Genomic DNA, 27204 nt, shown 5'->3' on the forward strand with positions numbered 1-27204 from the left:
AAACAAAAAAAACATTCAGACAAAGAACACAATTATAATCTGTTGTAATTTCTTTTTGTGTCAATCAGGGAATCAACTCAGTAAAGGTTCTACGCGAAATGAATTTGGGAGTAAGATGAAAATGGGGTAGGAATTGTTGAAATCCTTGGCATTTTGTGGTACTCTCGTTTGCTTGAAATGTGAAAGATCATGGATACGGAATTACGACTGCGTAGAGCCAGCTTTCACTGGGGTAGCTGCGATAGACACAAACTATTATTGCAACCTGTTGATATAATATGGGCTACTATGGGACGTTGGTGTAATAACACTCACATTAGGGTAACGTTTCTGACAGCAAGTTTTAAAGACACGGTTATACTATCACCCACCTGTGTAATTTACCATACTTGACAACAGTGGTTTTAGTTTGTGTCTAACAAAGTTAGCTGAAAGCGGACTTTCCACTGTAATATTATAATTATACTAGACGTAATCATAATACTTGAAGCATAAGGCCAAAATAAAAGAGAGAATTATTTCTGGTCAGCGCGCGGGAGACCCTCGCGTCGATCTTTTTTTATGCGTTTGTCCAGCTCAAGCAGTCTGCAGATCCGGCTGAAAACACAAACACCCCCTTAGGCTACATTAATTGCTGCTTCAGTGAAGACAACTGCAGAGCCAATCGTGAACAAACAAATGACATCTTGCCCCCACATGCTTGCTCTAAAGGAACAGTAACTGCCATAAATAGTAGATTGAGTGACAGGTTTGACAATTATAATACAAAGTCGTCGCACTACTTTAGACAAAATGTCCTGACCAGAAACAATTCTTTTGTTGGCCTAATCAGCCTTGAACCACACAGATACAGAAATTAATTACGCCATAAGAAATTAAAGTTAATGGTTTTTTTATGGTTTTTTCGACACTAAGTGTAGACAGAGTAAATGTGTGAATGGTTTTATTTGAATTTGCACTTTGTTTATTTTTCTATATCAATTTACCTATCTACAAATAATTCATTGTTAGTAATAGTACGACGTTTTTGTTTTTTTGTCTAACTGCAACTGTGTTGCTTAGTATAAAAACAAAAGAAATATTTAGACAAATTACTGTATATATTAGATATTTTCTTTATTAATGATTCTAATCTGACGAATTGTTATATTTGTTTTTAATCTGTCTGTCTGTCTGTCTGTCTGTCTGTCTGTCTGTATGTATGTATGTATGTCTGTCTGTCTGTCTGTCTGTCTGTCTGTCTGTCTGTCTGTCTGTCAGTCACTGTTTCTCCCTCCCTCCCTCCCTCCCCTCTCTCATTCTCTCTCTCACTCTCTCACTCACTCACTCATTCTCTCACTCTCTCACTCACTCTCACTCGCTATCTCACTCACTTTCTCTCACTCTCTCACTCACTCACTCACTCACTCACTCTCTCTCTCTCTCACTCACTCTCACGTTAGAATCGTAATCTGATGAAACGTTTGCTAGATATATGCGGTAGCACACAAAATCACAGTGTAATTGTTACGATATATTTACTCTCTAAATGGTGTTCGTTTTAATAAAATTTTGATAATATAATCAAGAATTTGTTTGAATGTTTTAATAACATTTTGACACACATCAACCAATTCACTTCACCAAAATTGCAGTACATGTACACTATATTAGATTAACAGTGACAATCGACTTTAGGGTGGATATATAATGTGATATTATAGTTACAGGCAGATGTTGGCAGCGGGACTTTCCCTTCAATGTCTATACATGTATATACATGTATACACAGAGAGAGAGTTCATGTAACAAAGACAGATATGAAGGCACATACATGCTCTTGGCTATCGACTGCCTCATGATTAAATATAGGGTAGATAAATAAAGTTTACAGTATTGTGACGAAGCCACACAAAACGTATTAACACACAAATTAAACGAGTGCTCTAATTTTAGTCAACTTTATTCTTCAATGATATTATCTGCCTCTGTGCATGCAAACAAATTCACAGCACCCCTACCCCCTTTCCAATTTTTTTTCATGCCCCGCCCCCACTTCTCACCCAACGTAAATTCTGACCACAGTATAAAATACCGAGTCCAAACTGTTATACTAGTAGATATTTCAAACTTTATGAACACAACAAGAAAAGTCGTCCAAATTGTAAATGCTCTAGACACTGACATTAAGTGGCGATGACATGGCATACAAGGCAATCATAGCCATAATTTCTAAAATGTTGACAAAATATTAATAGTGCCACCATTAAGGGTGGAAAATTTGCTGAAAATTGTTGCAACAATGAGCATTACAACTCACGCAAGCCAAGTTCACCGGGTTCGAATAAAAAACTATTTTAATAAAATGTATACCCTTGTCGTTCTATGTCAAGACAACCCGTGTGTACGCCATTGTTCGCTGAGCTAAAAACGCTTCAAAAACGTTTAAAAACCACGCCTGTGTCTTCATTCAGCTAGAAATACTCGTCACATAACGGATACATATCATAGTGACACTGAGCTGTTGCTGCCAAAGTAGCAGCATACACAACTACTGTATACACATTGCAACCATTAACACCAAAGTAGCGCGTTTTCTGTATGTACAACAATCGTTTATAGCATTCATATCAAGTACAACCCATAACACCAAAGTAAAGTATTTTCTGTATGTACAATAATCGTTTATAGCATTCATATCAAGTGTAAAAGTATACTGTTTCATTTGCTTATACAACCCATAACACCAAAGTAGAGTGTTTTCTGTATGTACAACAATCGTTTATAGCATTCATATCAAGTACAACCCATAACACCAAAGTAAAGCGTTTTCTGTATGTACAACAATCGTTTATAGCATTCATATCAAGTACAACCCATAACACCAAAGTAAAGCGTTTTCTGTATGTACAACAATCGTTTATAACATTCATATCAAGTGTAAAAGTATATTCAGTTTATTTCAGCTAATTGACCACATTAGAATATGATATGAATGCTATTCAAAGTTAATTAGTGCTTTGATACATACTTTTGAAGTTTTGCACCAATAGACACCATTCAAATGTATACACCAATAATTTTAGAGGTGAGATTTTGTTTAAAAACTTGACCTTAGAATTTGTACATAGACCTTTAAGGTCAAATAGTAATTTGCTAGATAAAATTGAAAGTTCTTCACTGAGACACCACTTAAGGGTTAGCTGCGATAGACACAAACTATTATTGCAACCTGTTGATATAATATGGGCTACTATGGGACGTTGGTGTAATAACACTCACATTAGGGTAACGTTTCTGACAGCAAGTTTTAAAGGCACGGTTATACTGTCACCCACCTGTGTAATTTACCATACTTGACAACAGTGGTTTTAGTTTGTGTCAAACTTAGTTAGCTGAAAGCGGACTTTCCACTGTAATATTATAATTATACTTGACGTAATCATAATACGCATAAGGCCAAAATAAAAGAGAGAATTATTTCTGGTCAGCGCGCGCGATCGGCGCGAGACCCTCGCGTCGATCTTTTTTTATGTGTCTGTGCAGCCCAAGCAGTTTGCAGATAGAATAGACGTGACGGTAATACGATATCATATATAATGAACTCTATCAAAGCAAACAGATGTCTAATGCATAGACCATTACTCTGAGTTCCAGACTGATCGAAGATACCTCACGAAATGACCTTGTTTCTTTCGACTTTAGAAGTTGCACAGATAAAGTCTAACTAATGAATGAACGAATGAATGAGTGAATAAAGGAAGGAAGGAAGTGGGGGAGGGAGGAAGGAAGGAAGGAAGGAAGAAATAAACAAAAAAGTGCAATCAATAATCTGATCTGTCGTCTGGCAAAGAAAGGGATCTGTCAGTATATATGATACACTTGTATGCATATAATATGTTACAGTAGCTGTATGGCCATAGACCATTATACCTTGCGATACTGCATCTTGTCAGCCCGCATTCTCAAGAGTTCATTTGGTTAGATAAATCTGAAATGTCAATGCAGTACTGATGATGTTAGGGCTGTCGGAAAAAACTCTCGTATTGTTATGTTACTCTATGGTCCTTGTCTACTTTACACTTGACCAGTAACTCTTATTAACACCAGCACAGTCAATTCTATTCACAGGTCTGGGATCACGTGTTAAGCCAGGGCTACTTCTCAGAAGTTGGGTTCAGATCTTAGATTAGCGTTCTAGCAGTTTTATCAGTTCCACCCTAAATCAAGTTCAAAACTGGTTCATCGTCTAGATCCAATCCAGTCCGATTCCCCAGTTCTTCCTTAGCGTTTAGTACGCATGCTCTATGCTAAAGATATTTACATATCTCAGTTTCTATTGGTTAATCTTACAATGATTATATGAAAATGAATAGTGAATAATTAAAATCTGAACGCATGCCAAGAGATTACGATACCCCGGTAAGTTTGTTTAAAAAAACGTAAACACTGTGAATAGTTCGTCTAAATAAACATGTTTTTCACTGAACATTCGAAAGTACCACGTATTGTTTATCACAATACAGGAAATATTAAACTTCTATTAAGTGTTGGTGGTTTTACCCACTTCGACCATACAAGTTGATGGATGTGAAGGAACACAACGAATCCAGTTTACAGGATTTTTTTTTCAAATTTCAAAAATTCCATATCACGTGATATGGTTGCCTCAGTGGAAACCATGCTGTTGCCACAGGCATAATTTAAGCAGGCATACTTTTGTAAGCAAGCATTAATTTTGAGGATTGTGAAAATAAGCATATCAACATGTAGGGGTTAATACTTTGCTTCAACACTGAAAGAAGTTACTATGCATAGATGAAAAATATATTTACAGTAGGTTGTTGAAAGCTCACAACTGTGTATTTTTGTAAGGTCTGTTAAGGGACATGAACATCAAGTAATCAATTAACGCCCCTAAAAAGACTCCCCAAGCGAGAGTTAATATAGATAAGTCGCTTGATGGGGTATGAGATACGCCACGTCATCAGTATATTTTTCGCATGCATAGATATCATTAACTTCATGGAAAGTTCTCGACGACGTTCTTTTGCTTCGCGCTATCAGACCAATCATCTTCTCACGCTATGAGCTGTGAAAACTAGTGAGTACTCTTAGAAAGGACTTGAAAGGACTAGGTATACTACGTGTGAGAACTGTGTACAATTTCTTGCCACCGACACAGTCTTCGTTAAAGCTCTCGTGAGAATAAAAACGGTAAGAATAATTTATTGAGTAGTACGCCTGTAACCTGTACGCTAATTGACTAAATTCACGTGTAAATTGTTACCAGGTGGAGTGCTTCATCTTTGTGTGTGTGTGTGTGTGTGTGTGTGTGTGTGTGTGTGTGTGTGTGTGAGAGAGAGACAGAGACAGAGAGAGAGAGAGACAGAGAGAGAGAGAGAGAGAGAGAGAGAGAGACAGACAGACAGACAGACAGACAGACAGACAGACAGAGAGAGACTTCCAGATGATTAACATTGGGAAATACAAGCATTTCAGATGGATGTGAATTTACATATATACTAAATTTGATGTATACTGAGACTTCGTTTTGCATAACCCTAACAAATGTGCCCAAGTAGTCTAGTTGGAATAACGTTTTACCCAATGTTTCATGTCATCTTTTGCGTTAAAACAGTTATAAGTTCATCACTTTTAATGTCTATCCACATGCCTTTTTTTTCAAACAGTAAAACTGTTAACATTATAATACGTATACTGATAGACTGCTCATCCAAAGATTTTTTGACCGAAATTCAAAATTTTATCATTTAAGCGACATGTGTAGATGATTACTTACTTGCCCTTTTAACTATTCAAAAATTGCCAACTCTTTCATCACAAACAAAACAGACACAACTCAACATACAGTAATGTGGTATGTTGCTGCCTGGTGTTCAAACCATTCGGTTCAAGGGTCAAATTTCAATCATTAACAACAACTGTATTGAGACACTCTCGTTAACTTTGAGCTAAATACAAAACGAACACCAAGACTGCACAGATTTGAATGACTATTTACAGCGATGTATAGTAATAATTTGACTATAAACAAACTTCAGTCAGTATTGATGTAGAATGTAATGTTATAGTCGAAGTATGTGACCCATAAAATAGGGATGAACGTCGCATTGCCTATGACTACAGTAGTATAATCATTACAATCTGTACTGACGTTACATTCATTCTATCTGTACTCATCCATAAGTACCTTTCAGAAAATGTGCCATTTTTTTATGTGATTATTATTTTTTATATTATTTTTTAAACCCTTTTACATTTAACAATAACGAAATAATTCACGGACCTCCTAGCCAGTCCTTCGAATTCACTGATTTAAGGAACACAGAGAATTGGAATACATCAGGTTTGCTGAAACTTCTCAAAAGTTTAGTATATGGACATTTGAAATTCTACTGGTCTTCAGGTGACCTTTTGTGGTCACGTACTGCTGACCTCACATTTAGACAAATGAAACCAGATTCCACCGAGGGTGTGTTTTGGCAATCTGCCTACGTCTGCTGCTTGTCTGGGTTAATATATTATTATAAAATATGTACCATGTTTTGGATGTAATTTTTCAAACTTATAGTTAGTCTCGGTTATCCAGCCTCTCGCCGCTGGGGGCTCCCAAACGAGAGTCTGGCGGAACGAGATTTCAACTCGCCCACGCAGGAAGTAGCCTCTGGCGCAGCGCATCATCGGGAGTACTTCACATCCAAAGTTGCAGGCTGAACGATGTGGGTACCTTCGCTACAGATTATCACTCCTCAAGCGACTGATATATGTTAATAACAAACAGGCCTCGTAAGCCCATGTTTTATGCTTGGAAGAAATGTACTGTGTGACTTCCGTCGCAGGGTAGTTGGAACTTGGATTCTCCAGACACTTGTTTGGGTGGTCTCGTAGAAACCCACAGTGGTGAGAATCTGGGTAACCGAGACTAACCTATAGTACGAATAAGAGTGTGTGAATTGAACCCTTATTACCAAAATATTAAAATGCATGGTTGGAGTGGATTTGTAAATGTGATCTTGAGATCTACTTCAGTTGTAACATCCAGGGCCACTAGCTAAGGTATACTGTCTGATAGCGAGAGTAATGTTGATGTTATGCAAATTAGTCGCAAGTGCTCTCATTTGACTAGCTAGTGTAATCTTTGGTCCTGTCTATTTCTCTATTTTATTTGCGGTTAACTACTAGTAGTTGGAAAATTTTCTTTTTTTTAAAACCGTTGAGGACATTTTCCTTCACAAAACTAAAATTTAAATATTAAGAAACTCAATCAAACAAACTAATAAAATTATTACTTTAATTTTGTCTTATGTCTTCACAGGTATTTTGGTTGGTTGAATATTGTACTGTGAATGCCATCGCGAGCAACTGGTATGGCCATCCCTGGAGTGCATAGATCCTTTGCCCGCATCATAGTATAGATACAGATCGTATATTTGTCATCAATATTCATAGGACATCGAAATCACAAGATGAAGACATTATTTTTTCTTACGCTGTTCACACTCCAAGTGTTTTTCTGTACAAGTGATGTATACTTAGTTACCATCGACTGCGGTCATTACTGCAACTGCTACGACAAATATATCAAGTATATATTGTCTGCGTATACAAAACACGATAATTCTACATCTTATTCTGAAGATGACGATGGTGATTCGTTCTACAACATGACAACGTTCTCATCTCACTATGAAACACAGGCCGATTGCAGAAGTCGTAATATGACGGAAGTGATCACAGATTTGTTGAGTAACGCAACAGAAGTACTATTGTCTCATAACCGTATTACTTCCCTTCCAGGCAAAATGTTTGCAAATTATCCGAAAATGTCCTCACTTGATCTCAGATACAACAGTATCTCCCATGTGGACAAGGATGCATTTTTTGGCCTTTCGCATCTTTCTAGTCTGAGGTTGTCGCACAATAAGCTAGCTTTTATTACGACGCCAATATTCGATCATTTACTTAGATTGAATTATTTGGATATCGGCTACAATGATTATAAGCACGTTCCCTTCTTAAAATCTCTAGTTGAATTAAAAGAACTTAGCTTAGCTGGCAACAAATTGGAAGACATCGATATTGACTTCCTACCTGACCTAACACAACTATTCTCAATCAATTTGAGAAGCAATAAACTCCGCTATTTCCCCAAGTCACTGGCACTCTACCTGGAGAACAACACTCAATCCGACAGCTTCGTTGCGGTGAATGGCAACCCATGGGTATGTGACTGTTTCATCCTATCACTGAAGGCGATCTGGCCGCAGCATCCGCGTTTCCTAGCGGACTCGATTTACTGCGAGCAGCCTAAATTACTTTTGGGTGAAAATATCTGGAATGTACCTAACTCCGAGTTCGTCTGTAACAACGAGACCATTATTATTCCAAATGTCTCATACAGCACATCGCAACTAATCGGAGCATGCGCTGGGTCTGTTGTTTTCGGAGTCATCATGTGCGTGCTTGTATACTTGAGTATTGTGTTTTTAAAGAAACTAAGAAGAAGTCAGGGAAGTAGAAGCCCCACTTTTGTGAGAATGGAAGACTCCGCCTGATCAACGTACCACATAACATATCCTGTGTAACTATAATACGTGCCTAATATTATACATGTAACTAATTCAGTGTTTTCTCCAGGACGCGTGATTGCGAGATTTGCGCATTTACAGCCAAGAGCGCGCCTATAAAAATACCCATTGCGTGCGAGATCGCGCTCTAGATTTTCCAAGTAAAAAGTACCAGATATTAGGCGGAAGACAAGAAATTTAGAATTTACATTAGGTAATGCAGGAATTGGTAATGGCTTCTCCTCTGTGACAAGCACAGCTGTTTTTAATGTATATTGGATCATGACACATGATATACATTGTACATGTAGTATGATGTACCCAGTCCCATGACGATAAAGACTTAATACATGTAACCATTGAAAATCATCAACAAATGTATTTGAACATTGGAAACCACATATGACTTTATTATGTATACACACACTCACTAGCCTTAAAATCAGTGGGCATATATCCGGGAGGGTACTATCGGTACGACAATATTTGCCCGTGCATCTGTGCATCCATCCGTCCATAGCCAGTCATATCTGTTACTGACAACGTGTTTTCAACCAAATGTTTGTTACCTCATTTTGCGACATTAACCTTTATGTGGTTATATTTGCTGAAAACTCAAGACGTTGAATGCTCAGTGACTTATCTTATCAGAGGAGGCAATCTTATATTATTGACCTCTGGCCTCGCCCTCCTACCAAATTAGTTAATGCATAGTGTGTTTTTTTTACCTAGAGGCACCATTAAAGTGTCTGTACCTATGTGTGTAGAAGAAAGCTTGTAGGACAGACACAAAGCTTTGACCTTGACCTTAATTTTCAAGGTCAAACATTGAATTACTCAATAACGTCGCAGGCTTTGTGCTTAGAGACAACATTAAAGTGTGTACACGTACATCCACATTTTTAGAGGAAAGTTTTCTAGTCAAACACTGAATTTTGAACTTGACCATCATCATCAAGGTCAAATTGAAATGTTCTCCATAACTTTGTTCAAAGTTCAAAGATTCATCAGTCAACTAATTTTGCTTACCAATTTCATCTTAGGCAATTCTGATAAAACAACCAATGACCTTGATATTCATAATGAAAGTCAATTTGTGCTTTGATACATACTTTTGAAGTTTTGCACCAATAGACACCATTCAAATGTATACACCAATAATTTTAGAGGTGAGATTTTGTTTAAAAATTTGACCTTAGAATTTGTATATATACCTTTAAGGGCAAATAGTAATTTGGAAGATAAAATTGAGATAAAATTGAAAGTTCTTCACTGAGACACCACTTAAGTGCATGTCAACATCCATATTATTGAGAAAGGCTATCTAGACAGACTGATCTTGTCTCATGTATGAATGTTTTAATATGTATAGTTGATGTCCACTTTCTCTTGTGATACATTTGGGTAAGTGAAGACCACTTTCCCATATTTCATCCTTTTAACTGCCAACAAAGGTTAAATAAGTACAATAAACTCACACAGTCATATGTGTTCAGAGTCTTTACTATTACTATTACTGAGAAGGGGAATCCCCTATACGTTGTATAAAAACTCATTAATATTCATAAAGCAGGGACTGAGAAGGGGAATCCCCTATACCTTAGGTCAAAATTTCAGGTAACCTAATTTACATAATAATAGACCCAGAATGCTGTTCGGTTACTGTTTAACAAGAAAAAATTAAAATATCTCATTCAACATACGTTATAAATAAACAAATTATACCAGCATCTGTGTCTCGGTTATTTCATACTGAAAAAAGGGTTAAAATTAATACTAGTTTTAAGTTCTTCAATCATCGTTATTCAAAAATAACTTTTCGTTCCAGTTTAATGATCAAACCTTTTAAAAATAATATTTTTACATATATATATATATATATATATATATATATATATATATATATATATATATATATATATATATATATATATATATATATATAAGTAATACGATTTTATAAAACTCAAACTATGATTGACCAAAATATTACAACGATACAAAATTGGATTGACTATCTTACACGAGTATGCAGTGCGTATATACGCTCTTACAAATTTTTAAGTCATGTTAATAAAGCAATACTCATTACTAGTGGGATTGTTTCAGGAGTTGGCGCTTTAGCTGCGGTTCCTGTGATACCAGTTTTTGTTAGTTTATTAGCTGCCGTTCCAATAGTCATTACAGTTGTCAACCAAAATCTAAAGCTAACAGACAAAGTATCACAATTGAAGTTACAGTATCAACATTTCAAGGAATTATTAACATACACGCAAGCTGATATATACACTGAAAAACCAAAAGAATTTATTCAAGAAATATTTATGAAATCTATTGAAATGCAAAAAGCTGCCAATTACACTCCCCCTTTGGAGCGTTACTTGAAGTATTATAAATTAAATGGTTATTCAGATTCGATAGAACCAGATATGGAATATACGAAGTCAGATATGAAAACAATAGAACCAGATACAGAATCAATAGAGATGGAGTAAAAAAAAATATTTTACTTTATATAATAATATAGGAACAATGGGACTGGACCAGTATCTGCAAGACTTGTATTATAATTCTGATTTAGCATACAGCGGTATCACAAAATTGTGGCGTAAAATCAAAGAAGATCAGAAAAAAATAAAATATAAGGAATTGAAACAATGGCAGGAAGAACAAGAAGTTTACACTATGCACAAACCAGCAATTAAGAAGTTTCCTTACCGAAAAGTAATTGTCTATGGAATCGATGACCAATGGCAAGCTGATATTGTAGAGATGTCCAATGACCGGGGTGACAACAGGAACCAGGGTTTTCATTACATCCTGACTGTTATTGATGTATTATTGAAGTATGCTTGGGCGATACCACTGAAATCAAAACGTGGTATTGAAATGGCCGACTCTTTTGAGTTAATTTTCAAAGACCGTGAACCGAATAAAATTCAATTTGACGAAGGTCGGGAATTTTATAATAAGTATGTTAAAGATCTCTTTGAAAAACACGAAATTGAGTGGTTTAGTACATGACCTGATAAAAAAGCTTCAGTTGTTGAGCGCTTCAACAGGACACTTAAATCACGCATGTATAAATATTTTACTGATAAACAGACTAGAAAATGGGTTGACATACTAGATCGATTAGTGGATGGTTATAATAATACTTATCATAATTCAATCCACATGACTCCGAAAGAAGCATCATTACCAAAGAATGAAAATATTGTTTGGTATAATTTGTACGGTGCTTATCTCACTGTTGAATATGGAACTCCGAAGTTTAATATTGGCGATACCGTGAGAATTTTCAAATACAAAAATGTGTTTGCTAAAGGATATCTACCAAATTACACACGTGAACTTTTCAAAATCAAACAAATTATCTTTGGTCCCATTATTGTTTACACTTTGGAAGATTTATCGAGTGACTTTATCGAAGGCACGTTTTATGAGCAAGAATTATCACTTGATATAACTAAGGAATCGAAAGAATATAAAGTTGAAAAAATATTACGCAAGAAAAAAATCAAAGGCCATGAATACGCATTGGTAAAATGGTTAGGATATGGTGATAAATTCAATTCTTGGGAACCGATTGAAAATATTAAAAAAATAAATATATAGGATAATGTATAAGCTAACAGTTTAACAACATGTTTGGAGAACATAATATAACCAAATTTTTAAACAAGTACAAAGACGTCCTTGGTTTTAATGTAGAATTAGAATGGGATAACTTCAGAAGAAGAAAAAATAGATGCATTAATTATAAATCCAGGAGGAAAATTGAAAGATCAAGGTTTATATCAAATTATTTTAGCCTTTTGTAAAGAAGTCGAAAAAAAAGAATTTTTTTAAACGCATTGAATTCTTAGGTCTATTTCCTGACTCAGAGGACAACCAAGAGGCTAGATTTTTGAATGAATACTGGGTTCTTAAATTAATACAAGATACTAGGAATAGACGTATATTTCAAGATAGATATGGAAATTTAGTAGTATGTTTTATATAGACCTTTTAATATAAAGCCTTGAAAAAATGTGGACATTAGGATTACCAGATATGCGAAAGATGAAGTCAAACCGAACAACGACAAAAACAAAGCCACTTTCGGAAAAGCCAAAGTCGTCACCACAGCCGCAGCAGTCACCGCATTTTCCAAAACCATTTACTTTAGATAAAAATGCTAACTATGCACTACATCAACCATTCAATAAAGGGCTGTCCGTTGATATACGAAATACACTAATCAACATGGATGTTTATGTAAGTGACACTGATCGATTTAATATAAAGCTGAGAGATATATTTTAAAACTACATTAATTATTTGAAAGAACCAAATATGCAATACTGGGATCAACAGTTAAATTTTGCTGTTTGGTTAGCTACAACCGGATGCGGTGTTACTCTGGAGTACCATCTGTATAATGAAAATATTCCTAAGCAGATTCAATCATTTTTTAGATTTCACGTGTATTTTATGATGAGAAGAATATTGAATGAGCTTTCTTGCCCACTACCTGACACCAATGCATTTAATAAAACCGATAATTTAATCGATGTACCGACTTATCATAGAATATGTGATGAATTCGGATTAGATTATAATACAGATTTCAGATTCACGTATGACACATCAGGAAACAATGGTATAGGTATCGGTTATGAGTGGTGGGGAGGTAAAGCACATATAAAAGATATCCAATATAAATTTCAAGATACAATGGTTGAAAACCCTGATGCTCCTGACGAGGCTCATCATTGGCATAAATTTCAAAATGCCGATTATAAACCGTACAACTACTTTATTTTAAAAAACAGTACAGGTTTTACACAAGCAGGTTTAGGACGATTGAATCGATCAATCGAAGCTTATGCATATTGTGTGTTAGGAAGTCAAGCAGACACACGAGTAAGTATAGCAGACTCTGGCGGTGCCGGTCAAGAAACCAGACAAAAAATGATTTCATTACTCGAGGATGAGACGAGAGGCATCAATGAGGACAACAGTATACCCCGTTATCAAAATGTAATTAATGCAACGAGGGTAAAGTTAGATCTAGCCATTTCTCCATCTTTATGGTTAATCCCGAGTAAAATGATTATAAATTTGAATACGAATGTGGCGGGTTATAACAATTTCTTACAACAGGCAACAGAAGATATGAAGTTCGGTTATAACAACATAAATAATGACGTAAAAAATACAGCGTTAAAGGAAATGGAAGGTAATGATGATCCAGTGCAATAGCAGTAGCAATCCCGGTAGCAGAGACAGCAGAAGTGGCAACAGTAGAAACGGTAACAGCTTCAACACCAGAGCATGATATTGTTGACGCTGTTCATGAATATTCAATGAATAGAATAATAGTTGGGGAAATATTTTTAAGTTACATATTTATATAACATTGCAGTAGAATGGCTGACTTTGATCCTGTTGATATTGATCCTTTTAAGGAAAATGTAAATGAAAACCCTAGAGAAGACTTTGAAATGACAGATTATGAACAAGATTCGCTGGGCCTCCAGGAGTCAATGGAACAAGAAACATCATTCACAGACCCGGTAGATCCCGTTGGCCCAACAGTTGAAATAGATATGACGGGTGCAGCAGATAAACTTACTGAATTAAAAAATAAAATGTTAGAAGATACTATTGATGCAGTTATTAAAAAAGTGGTAACTTGAGTGTTAATTGAACTGAATTGCGATTAAATACATATGTAGTAAAGGATGGAGAGTTGTATGATAACATTAAAAACCAACGGATTACAAGAAACGGTAAACTTTTAGCCAAAAGTACAATAAAGAGTAAAATTGGTACTGCAGCTGCTAATAGGCTTTTCTTAGATATCTTAGACACTACAGTTGACACTTCAATTCCACTGTTGCCTTTAAATGTGGATGAAGTTGAAGCTATAGATCTCACACCACCAATGATTGGTCAATTAAGAGACTATCAGGCCTACCTCAGAAGAGACACTGCAGGTAACAAAGATGAAATCGGTAAGGTTGAAAACAAAATTGAAGAATGGAATGAACTCAATCTTGAATATACAATCATGCGTAAAGAACTTGAAACAGCAAATAAAAGTTTAGGAAAATTGTATGATAGAAAAAAAGAATTGGAAAATAGACAAAAAATCGAAGAATTAACACAAGATGAAAAAAAGGAATTAGGCAGAATTCAGATTAATATCCTAAAATACAATAAAGAAACTGATACTTTACGCAATAAGTTAGCTGAGACATTTGCTTTGAAAGAAGTACTCAAAGACCCAAACCTTAGTATTAAAGATAAACTAATAATTCTTTTCAAACGCAATGGAGTTACTATCGTTTCATTGGCAACAGCCCTCGGTTGGGTTATAACTACCATATCCATTGCACTAGGAGGACCGAAGGCTGGATCGACCACTGCTGGTGGTGGTAGTGTTGGCGGTAGCGGTGGTGGACCAGTCAAAGCAGTTATTAAACGTGTTGCAAATGCACTGAAATGGCTCGGTAATAAAGCAGCGTTGGCACTACCGGGTATTATAGGTTCTATTGTATCGTTTGTTTTAAAAACAGCGGGACAAGTGGTAGGATTTATAGGTGAGCATATATGGTTGTTGGCAACTGCAATAGCGGTGTACCTTTATGAACGGATTTTTAAAGAGACCCCTAAACGAAAATATAAACGAAAATAAAAAATATATATATATTTTGTATTTTATATAGTATAATAGTATAAGAAAATGCCTTACAATAGAGAACTTCAAGGTGATTACTCAAAACTAAATGCACTTGGTAGTAAAGGAGAGTGAACTCATCGTGTTGTAACGTATAATCCAAATCGTGCAAAACCCGGTGAAGTTTTATATATCAGGTGTCCAAAATTAGAGGACACTGTTGTTCTAACGGATAAATTCAATCTCGTCTTTGATCTTAAACTAGAAGGTCATAATAAAAACTTTGTTGTTCAAAACCTGTCTGCCAATATCATCAATCGACTAGGGGAAATCTTAATGGATTTAACAAGTTACAACTTAGTACAAACGTATAAAGATCTGTATTCAGATAGAACAAACAAAACTCTGTATGGAATTCAGTCAGAAAATCTTAGAAAATTGAGAAGCGATAATATTGATGGAGTCGGTGGCGGAGATTTCTTAGGAGAGGCCGCACTTCATAAGGCATACGGTAAAAAATATGCAATCGATCTTTCGAAATTACATCCTAAAACGAATGGTCATGGAGCCGTATATCCTTCGAGCTTAGGTAGTCATATCGAATGGGAGCTTACTCTTGCTCCTGTTAAAAAAATACTGATAAGTGAAGACACGGATGGTTGGGATTATACTTTAACCAACATTCAACTTGAATATGAAACGATAAGAGATCCAAAGTTAGCTATGGAAATTAAAGGTTATTACAACAGTGGTAAAAGTTTTCTCTACAAATACATGTATATCCAACATTTCAGAACAAATAACTTCTCTGGTACGGATACAATTATTAACGAGAACATTAATATACCACGTAGAAGGCATCGCAAATAAAGTGTATGCACAGGGTTTATCTCCTAGAAAATTTTGGGAAGAAACCAGACGTTATTTCATGGCACCTGAGTTCTGTAGATATTCTGGTCAAGGAATTGATAAACTAGAGAAAGTAGACGAGGCCAATTTTCTGTTGGATAAATACTGTTTGTTTATTGATTTAAGAAGTTTTAAAGATAATACGTATCATGGTAGTGGTCTGAAAGTCATGAATTCAAAAGATGGGGTTCAACTGGAAATTCAACGAGAAGCTACAAATCCACAAGAAAGAATAACTGCAAATATTTTCATTATAAGTGATGCCAAGCTTAATATTGAAGGATCTAAATTAAAATCTATTATATATTAATGCTCTAAAATGATCTGGCTTGACCCCCCCCCCCCTTTAATATGCTTATTAGTGCACCGACATGTTCAGGTAAAACAGCGTTTGTTATGGAACTCCTACAAACGTATTACAAGAATGTATTTGATTATATAATCATAATCTGCCCGATGTTTTTAAACAATAAAGCTTACGATAAAAAATCTACAAAGACTCGGACATTATTATAATGATTCCCAACATAGAAAAAATAAATGAAAGTATTGAACTTGCGTATGAGTGTTATAAAAATACAAAAAGTCTAATCATACTAGATGACTGCGCTTTCACGAACGATGTCAAATCTCGCGTCAATATTTTAACAAAACTGGCATTTTCAGCTCGTCATGATAATATTAGTGTATGGGTACTTACACAACAATTTACGAGTATCGCCAAGACATTTCGAGAAAATATTGGCATGCTTGTTCTCTATTACACACCAAGTAAAAATGATGTGAAAGAGATAATTGAAAACTCTGGGATGGAATTAAATAAAATAGAAATTAGTGAATTTATAAAAAATTAAAATATACTCCTTATAGTAAATTAGTGTTTTGTTTAAGACAACCTTATAGTATAGATCTGGTATAATGTTAATCAATGATATTTGTTGTCTATTATGGTTATTTATTGCATTAGTTATCATCTACTTTTCTTAGAAAATAAAATATAAAATAAAATGTATATTTATATTATATAACAAAATGGAACAGACATTGACAGAAATTTTACAGCCAGTTGAAGCGGTAGCACCAACACCAGAACAGGTGATTTCACAAGTGACAACAGTGACAACAGTGTCTCCAATAGTTAAACACAGAGAAAGATTACTATGTATTATCGCTGCTGGACAATCAAAAGCTTTCTTTGGAAAAAAATTCACTCTCGAATATATTGAAAAAGCAAACGATAAAGAAATTGAAAAGTATTATAAGATATATGAAAGCACTTACAGTTCTCTCGTAAGTGACAATATTGTAAATGGAGTTTTATTTGGGATTAGTAAAATAGTAGGACTTGTGCTTCCAGTACATAATGTGAATAAATTAAGTGATGACTTGAAGAATGATTTTCTTGTTATGAATCAATTCAAACACGTTACTGGAAAGTTAGCATACAGTTATGGTCCTCTTTTAGCATTGACAAGTGGTGGTCTTACATATTTTAAATAACATTAACTTTACAACACATACTTGTCCTACTACGCAAAATATTGAAAAGAGTGACTTGAGTCAACATGATCAAGAAGTTGTTCTAGAAATTGATCAAGAACTTGAAAACAACTTGAAACTTGACTTGATTAAAACCATCAAAAAATGAAGTAACTTGAAAAGACTTGAAAATACTTGAAAAGAAAAATATTTTATATTATATATATTAGTGTAAAAATGAGTGATACAGAACAGCCACAAACAGAAACTGTAACACAGCCACAAGTAGAAACTCAAGTAGAGACTGTGACTAAAAACAGTAAAACTAAAAGTCCGGGTAGAGTTGCACGGGGTAAAAAATTATCAGTAATTTCAGCTGAAACAAAAAAACGAAAAAAATTAATATCGATGGAAACAAAGGAACCTATAGAGCCAATTGACAATTATAAAAAAAAAAGTCGTCGCACTACTTTCGACAAAATGTCCTGACCAGAAACAATTCTTTTGTTGGCCTAATCAGCCTTGAACCAAACAGATACAGAAATTAAGGAACGCCATAAGAAATTAAATACTAAGTTCATGGATTTTTCGACACTAAGTGTAGACAGAGTAAATGTGTGAATGGTTTTATTTGAATTTGCACTTCGTTTATTTTTCTATATCAATTTACCTATCTACAAATAATTCATTGTTAGTAATAGTACGACGTTTTTGTTTTTTTGTCTAACTGCAACTGTGTTGCTTAGTATAAAAACAAAAGAAATATTTAGACAAAATATTGGATATATTAGATATTTTTTTATTAATGATTCTAATCTGACGAATTGTTATATTTGTTTTTAATCTGTTTGTTTGTCTGTCTGTCCGTCTGTCTGTCTGTCTGTCTGTCTGTCTCTGTTTCTCCCTCCCCCTCCCTCCCTCCCTCCCCTCTCTCGCATTCTCTCACTCTCTCACTCATTCTCTCTCTCACTCTCAATCATTCTCTCACTCTCTCATCCTCTCACTCTCTCTCTCACTCTCACTCTCTCACTCACTCACTCACTCTCACGTTTGAATCGTAATATGATGAAACGTTTGCTAGATATATGCGGTAGCAAACAGAATCACAGTGTAATTGTTACAATATATTTACTCTCTAAATGGTGTTCGTTTTAATACAATTTTGATAATATAACCAAGATTGAAGATTTTGACACGCATCAATCAATTCACTTCACCAAAAGTGCAGTACATGTACACTATATTAGATTAACAGTGACAATCGACTTTAGGGTCCATATATAATGTGATATTAGTTACAGGCAGATGTTGGCTTTGCAGCAAGGAAAAATCTCATATTGGGCTTTAACCTTCACTTGGAAATTTAAGTACTAAGCCAGCGGGACTTTCCCTTCAATGTCTATACATGTACATACATGTATACACAGAGAGATAGTACATGTAACAAAGACAGATATGAAGGCACATACACATGCTCTTGGCTATCGACTGCCTCATGATTAAATATAGGGTAGATAAATAAAGTTTACAGTATTGTGACGAAGCCACACAAAACGTATTAACACACAAATTAATTGAGTGCTCTAATTTCAGTCAACGTTATTCTCCAATGATATTATCTGCCTCTGTGCATGCAAACAAAATCACAGCACCCCTACCCCTTTCCAATTTTTTTTTCATGCCCCGCCCCAACTTCTCACCCAACGTAAATTCTGACCACAGTATAAAATACCGAGTCCAAACTGTTATACTAGTAGATATTTCAAACTTTATGAACACAACAAGAAAAGTCGTCCAAATTGTAAATGCTCTAGACACTGGCATTAAGTGGCGATGACATGGCATACAAGGCAATCATAGCCATAATTTCTAAAATGTTGACAAGATATTAATAGTGCCACCATTAAGGGTGGAAAATTTGCTGAAAATTGTTGCAACAATGAGCATTACAACTCACGCAAGCCAAGTTCAACGGGTTCGAATAAAAAACTATTTTAATAAAATGTATACCCTTGTCGTTCTATGTCAAGACAACGCGTGTGTACGCCATTGTTCGCTGAGCTAAAAACGCTTCAAAAACGTTTAAAAACCACGCCTGTGTCTTCATTCAGCTGGAAATACTCGTCACATAACGGATACATATCATAGTGACACTGAGCTGTTGCTGCCAAAGTAGCAGCATACACAACTACTATATACACATTACAACCATTAACACCAAAGTAAAGCGTTTTCTGTATGTACAACAATCGTTTATAGCATTCATATCAAGTACAACCCATAACACCAAAGTAAAGCGTTTTCTGTATGTACAACAATCGTTTATAGCATTCATATCAAGTACAACCCATAACACCAAAGTAAAGCGTTTTCTGTATGTACAACAATCGTTTATAGCATTCATATCAAGTACAACCCATAACACCAAAGTAAAGCGTTTTCTGTATGTACAACAATCGTTTATAGCATTCATATCAAGTACAACCCATAACACCAAAGTAAAGCGTTTTCTGTATGTACAACAATCGTTTATAACATTCATATCAAGTGTAAAAGTATATTCAGTTTATTTCAGCTAATTGACCACATTAGAATATGATATGAATGCTATAAGCGAGTGTAGTAGCACATAGTGTTACTCACTGTAAACACATGGTAGCCTTGGGAGATCTATTTTGTACTAAACATTCAAATATCTACAGTGATACTGACCACACAACAGTGAAACACTTTCACACTAGGCTTGGAGGTCAATTTCTGCTATCTTTATGGGTTTATCTTGACACGAACCCCGAAGCCAGTCTCATGAACCTGATATCGAGTCATCTCATCTCATCTCATCTCAATGAAAGTAAATATTCATTCTGTAAAGGATGAATGCTTAATCCAAATTCAGTGGCTATTGAAATTGTCGTTTCCTTCTTCGGGCAAAATGATAATAGGAAGGTGAATGACATTTCTACATTGACGTATATGTACAATTAAAAAAACCACACACAAGGAAAAAGTCGTGAGACCAACTGAGTGGATCATTCCACTAATAACTTACACCGGGGGGGGGGGGTGAATCAACAGGTTTCAGGCCTCGATGCGCACATACCAGTACGGTAGTATACACATATATGTACAGACTCAGTTAGTTAGTTGGTCCCTATTGCTGATGCCAAATGTTGGAACCGCTGAAATTAGTCAATTTTATATGACACTATACATTAACCCTAGAACCATACACACGCTCCCACTGTTTTATGGACAACAATTCTACATAAATGCGATCTGAGAATGCGATCTGTCAACAAATAGTTGCTTAGTTTTTTAAATAGTTTAAAAAATAATGCGAATTCAGCTTCCATTTCCCCCTTTTCTGATTACTATCGCCTCCCCATCCGACCACAATCCCCCCTCTCTCTATATATTGTAACCGTCGAAGGACCGTCATGAAGCACAAAAGACGGATGTGTAATGTCGAGTGCTGAGAGCGATCGTGTGATGACGTAATATCCCCATATACATCTGTTTAGTACTACGGTTCAAGGGGATGATACTCACGACACATTGACTAAATATGGCTTTCGTCTGTAACATGCTTTTTAGCATAATTATTCAAGTTGAAAGATATCATCTGTACTTACATTTGTCAAACAGAACACACCGACACTGTTGTACATGTAGTACGCTTATCTAAGTAACATCGCATGCAAAATTAAACCTACAGATCTACCTGGACAACTAAGCGAAAGTGTTTGTGAAAGATGTTCATCTCCGAGTTGTATAAACCTACACGACTGCTGAATTCCACATTAAGCAATATCACAGTACTCGATCTATCAGCCGTGAAGTCGAATTTAACAACAAATCTGACACTGGCAACTACATCCGTGACTACTGAATGCGTTACCGATTCATTTCTGGGTGACCGTTTCGCGACCGACTTCAGAAGAACAGTAGCTCTGTTCTTCGGTGTGCTTTCTATTTGCACGTTGTTGTATGTGTTATTCTTGGGCATAACACAGGTGTGTAAATGCAACAACTCAAAGAAGAACTGTTGGTCTCGAGTTCGAATAATGGATAATGCTAGAGGCTGTCAAATACATGCTCAAAACCTGAGACGTTATTTGGAATTCCAAGAAAGATTGAAAGAATATGTAAGTACAATCAATTTGTCAAATCTGTGTGATTTTTATTTTCACATATAATATGTACAGTCAAGTCTTAGAGTGAAATCCTACAATCCTCTCCCACCCGAGGGGGAAGCAACTCTATGGGGAGAGTCCAAATCTTGCCTTCCTTTTCTTTTTGTATATTTGGTAATAATCAACCCAAACAAGGACAGAAAGAAAGAAAGACCTATCCACCCGCATTTCTACTCTCAACGCAATCAGACAGACCGAATTTCGGCTTCATTTTTAGCACAACTGAACTGATACGGTGTTTAGCGCAGCGAACCAATGACGTACACACGCGTAGTCTTGACATAGAACGACAAGGGAATACATTTTATCTATCATTCAAACGAACACAGTTGTGTTTGTTTTGTTTTCAAAAAAACACTTCCAGAATGACAAAGCATTGAAACAAATGACAACATATGAATGAAATAAAGGTAAATAAATCCGTATTTCTACATCAGATTGAGACAAAACATACTGCTCGTCTTTTGCCACGGTCTCGGTCAGCTACGGTCCATAACAAAATCATGACTGAAATACATTGTAACTCATTTAGTCTAAAACGGCTTGAATTTTCGACTACTGTCACACCTGAGCGGGTTTTTTCAATAACTGAAATGACTGACAGATTACTTCTCCATTTCGTAATTCCCCGGGGAAGACCCCTCACCCACAACCCCACCCCCGTCCAGATTTCAACATCATCGTTAAGGGTGATCATCATTCCTGCTTTTCATGTGTGCATTGCTTGTGACTCATATATTTGCTCTCCTACCCCACAGGGCTTGTGTTAGCTGACATCTTTTCAAGAGGACGTATCGAAGAATACATACCCCAACCCCATGCAGATGTCAACACCATCTTTAAAGGCAATCATTCCTGCTTTTCATGTGTACATTGCTCGAGACTCTTACATTTGCACTCCTACCCCCCCCCCCCCCCCCCAAGTATCGAAGAATACATGTGGTGAACGCATGATGGGCGTATTTATTAAACTATGTTGGAGATTCTAATCCTAATCCTATGAGTAGCCAACTACATCGTTGCGTTAGTCGTACAGTTGTTAACTATTACGTCATGTGTACATGTACATTGTTTACTGACCTGATGATACACTGGTGAAAGCTAATAGCCAGAACTTTTGGAAACCCCTTGAGTTGAATTTATCCAGTTTTGTTTTGTATTTTGTGTATTATCCATTATTTTTAAGTATAAAGGCGATGGCAGCTTTTGAAGTTAATCTGTCCTTACAATCCTTAACACTCAAGTAGAGCTATTCAACTGTGTAAAGCGTTGATATCAAGCGTGAAAGTATACCAGTCTGTTTCAATTATTTTAAAGCTGGTCTAAACTGGAGTATTATTGTTCCGATCAGATAACTAAAAACATATTCACTAAAAATTGATGACAACACCAATAATTAGACATTTCACATATTAATTAGAGGTCAATTTTACCCATCAGTAGTACAGTAACAGGTTGAAATCGTGTTCACATTGGGACCACTGATTTTAGGGTATGGACCCAAGCTTGAATTTGATTGGATTTATTTTACAGTTTGCGATTATACTAGTGTTGCGCCGGATCGGAGTATAGATAAAACGGAGGAAAAAAAGGCGCGAGCGACTGTCGACAGTCTATGAATTCGGCTATAGTATAAAAGGATAATTTCGAGATAGTTTATCTCTTGATTAGATTAACTGTAGTTCATAAACACTTCCTATATATGGAAAAGAATTGAAGTTTACTGTAAACATGTTATTTACTAACCATATTTGTAATACGGAATGAAACTTTGAATTTGAATAAAATGTGAAAGTTGGGTGTATGCAAAAGGACAACTGATGCGAGGAGAGATCTTGCGGGGCGAAAGAGAGCAACACGTCCTTACTTTACGGTAACTGATCTGCGTCGTAGTAGGAATACTACGGAGAACTAATTGTTTCGATCTAGTTTGAACTGCTGTAAGTGAAGGAAAACGATTCCAAAGCTCTCGTATTGTTGGTTTAAGCATACACCTTCTTCACCAAAAGTAATATTTTGTGTGCTTGTGAGTTTTTCCCCTGAATACCTGTCCTGAGATTCTGGTACCTCTGAGATTGACTGTGTGCGTCTGAAGTTACAACTTGAATTTGGTCAATAACTATCAACACCAAAGACAAGTCGGTAGCAATAGCAGTAATGGGAAACAATCTAGGCAACACATTTGCTACGTAATGTAGTCTTACCTCTGGCATGTTGATAAACTATTTGGACATACGGGTTTTTCTAAATTGAGGGTAAAATTGAGCGGTCATTTTTTATAAAAATGGAATCATTGGAGGGTTACATTTCATGCGATAGGTCCCGCAGAGGACCCAGTTGAGTTCCTCTGCCCCCTGCAGGCTCTCAAAATAAAATCTACTCTCGGCTGATTACACTGCCACCTAGAGGTCAGTTGCAACTACCATTATAAATTACAACAATATCCTAATTTTTCTAATTTATATATTCAATTTGCTTCTAATTTACTTTTCTCATACTCCCATGTGGAAAAATAAAAAACAGAGCGAAAATATTTTGCTGTAATTATAAGGACAACACACCACAACATTTTTTGACTGCTTCGGTAACCATTGCATCTATTGCAACCTATACCCTTCCTCAGACTGACACCAGATTTTTGTTTTTGTAAGTGCCATATTCTTCAGATGTTTTGAGTTTGTTATTTTTAGTTTTGTAAAGGAAAGCGTCCTTATATGTATATGTCACAATCAAAGTAGTGCCTTCCAACACTTCTCGATGAAATTCATCTCACAAATGAAAATATTCCACTGTTATTAGTATTAAAATCCCCGAGGACTTATGTGTGTACTGACGCTATAAATTCTCGATTAAAAACGGGGATATCTCCCCCGTTTTGCAACCTATATTGATATACTACTGTCAACATGTCTGTTGAAAATGATACGTTTACACAAAAGAGTATAGTTGAAGAAAATTACCCCCCCCCCCCCAAATATAACCACATGAGGAACTGGAGAGAATTAACCCCCCCCCCTCAAATATAACCACATGAGGAACTGATGCTGTGAATAAATAGGCTGAATGTGAATGTCAAAGTTACTGTTTGTCTGTTGTCTCATTTCAAAACGACAGCCAACCTATCCTACTACTCTACTCTCAAAAGGCTGTCACTGCACTGTCATGCCACATTTTCTCAGTGCCCTTCACTGTTATCGGATGGATCTATGGGAACGATCAGAATTATTTATATTTAGAGCGGTGGGGGGGGGGGGAGCTGAGTAGAAAATTGAGAGGCCATGAAAATATTTTAAGTGGCGGGGGATTGAAAATTCAGGAAGGGGGCGTGATTAATCATTAAACCCCAGGAGCTGTCGCAATACACTTCATTTATCTATATTTAATTACGATGAATGTGATCTGATATAGCGAAGACAATCTGTGTTTCTGTCAGGCTCTCTCTCTTCCTCTCTCTCTCTCTCTTTCTCTCTCTCTTTCTCTGGCTCTCTCTCTCTCTCTCTCTCTCTCTCTCTCTCTCTCTCTCTCTCTCTCTCTCTCTCTCTCTCTCTCTCTCTCTCTCTCTCTCTCTCTCTCTCTCTCTCTCTCTATTCAGTAGTTCCCTTGACAGTTATGCCTGGCCGAAATTACTACTGTAACACATAATTGTGACAAATAGCGAAACAGACCATTACAGAGTAAAATGTAATTTTTAATTACGAAAAAGAATGTTAAGTAACATTTAATACAAGACTAATGTTTCATTATCAATTGGAAAATTACGTTGACAACTGAAAAGTTGAATTCTCAGATGATTGAATTCGCAACTGGAATGTTGGATTCCCAAAAGGAATGTCGACTGATCAAGTACTAGTATAATCAATACAGTTTTTAGTCGAATCTAATTTCATTGTCAAATGCCAAGTCGCAGTGTCAAATTGCATGTAGTATTAATTGTGTCATGATTTCCGATATTCAACTCAGCGAAAGTTCGCAGGTCCGTGACCGATCACGGTCAAGCTATTTCTTATTGTTTTTTTTTAATGAAAATTGAGAATAGGCAATAATACATAATAGGAAATGGGTTGGCCGCATTCGGTCATGGACCGTTGCATGAAGTTGCAGTTGTCGCGACATTTTGCCGTAGTATGTTACGTCTCTGAGTTTTCGTCGTGTGTACCTGCATTTAATTTGTTCGTGACTATTCAATAAATTTGTTGTCTTCATCTTCATAACTTTAATTCTGTCTTAGAAATACAAAGTGGTTAATTCCCCAAATGACAAGTTACAAGTATACCGTGAAATAGTCAAAAGACATACACAAACTCTGAAAATGTACCTAAAGTTTAATATTCAACCAGGAAATATAAGGGTCAAAAGTTTGCATTTCTATCAAAATTAGCGGTGGCAAGATTAGCTAGAAAATAAAGACAGACAATATCAGTTCAGTTGTGCTAATAAAAGGGAAAATAGTCAAATTAAACTGTTGTGAGAAATCACAGTAAAATGTAAATAATAGATCTACAGTTACTGTATGGATAAAAAGTGCATGGAAGTAAAATGACATCTAAATAACTGGAATGTAAATGAGTAACAAATGAATATAACTATATAATATGTAGCTGAACACAACGGACAAATGTCTGATAATACTGAAATAGGCTTAAAGTAAAGGCGAAAAGTTAAATACTTTGGTGTAGAGTAAAAATACTGTACTGTACTGAACTAAAATTCCAAGTGAATCAAAAGACAAGTGATTTACCTAGTACCTAGGTCAGTGAAAAAAAAGTTACATGGACTCCTCAGCAAGAGATATTACCAGTCTTTCTTTATTAATACCGGGTGGACTTAGAGTGTCAAATTTGGACATATATTTGATGTCAAGGCTTCTTCTAATTTTGCTCTCATGAGAGTAGACCTTACAAATACCTACATATTTAGTATCATCTGAAGTATGGTCATTCAAGTTGAAGACTTCGTTTTTAGAGACTACAGTGTTTTTCTTGGTTCTATTGCCAAAGCAATGTTCGTAAATGCGTTTTCAGAATTCACGGCCTGTCTCTCCAATATAGATGAGTAGCTTGCATTTCTGTATATTTGTTTTGCAATATATGCTCATTGGTCAGTAGACCTATTACAATAAATCATATCACATGACCTATGACGGTACATGTCCAAGAAGGATGATGTCATTACGAACTCTGATGGTTTGTCATAAACAAAATAGCAGGTCAGAGACACACTACCATCTGACCCGTTTCCCATTAGATTCAATCTACGAATTATATAGTTCGAGTTTGTGTTTCTCTTTTTGTTGGGAACAGATGATTTACATTGTGTTTATAACATACGTTATGGTCAGGCGGAGTCTTCCATTTTCACAAAGGTGGGGCCTCTGCTTCCCTGTCTT

General features: G+C 35.9%; 1 protein-coding gene across 1 annotated transcript; it reads left to right on the forward strand.

Annotated features, from left to right (window-relative positions):
• Window positions 1–5055: 5055 nt before the first annotated feature.
• LOC144443514 (uncharacterized) lies at window positions 5056–10392 on the forward strand. Its single transcript, XM_078133020.1, has 2 exons — window positions 5056–5196; window positions 7319–10392. The coding sequence occupies exon 2, from the start codon at window positions 7470–7472 to the stop codon at window positions 8556–8558; it is 1089 nt and encodes a 362-aa protein (XP_077989146.1). The 5' UTR covers window positions 5056–5196; window positions 7319–7469; the 3' UTR covers window positions 8559–10392.
• Window positions 10393–27204: the final 16812 nt, after the last annotated feature.

This window comes from Glandiceps talaboti, chromosome 12 (genome assembly GCF_964340395.1).
Source record: "Glandiceps talaboti chromosome 12, keGlaTala1.1, whole genome shotgun sequence".
NCBI classification, from domain to species: Eukaryota; Metazoa; Hemichordata; class Enteropneusta; family Spengelidae; genus Glandiceps; species Glandiceps talaboti.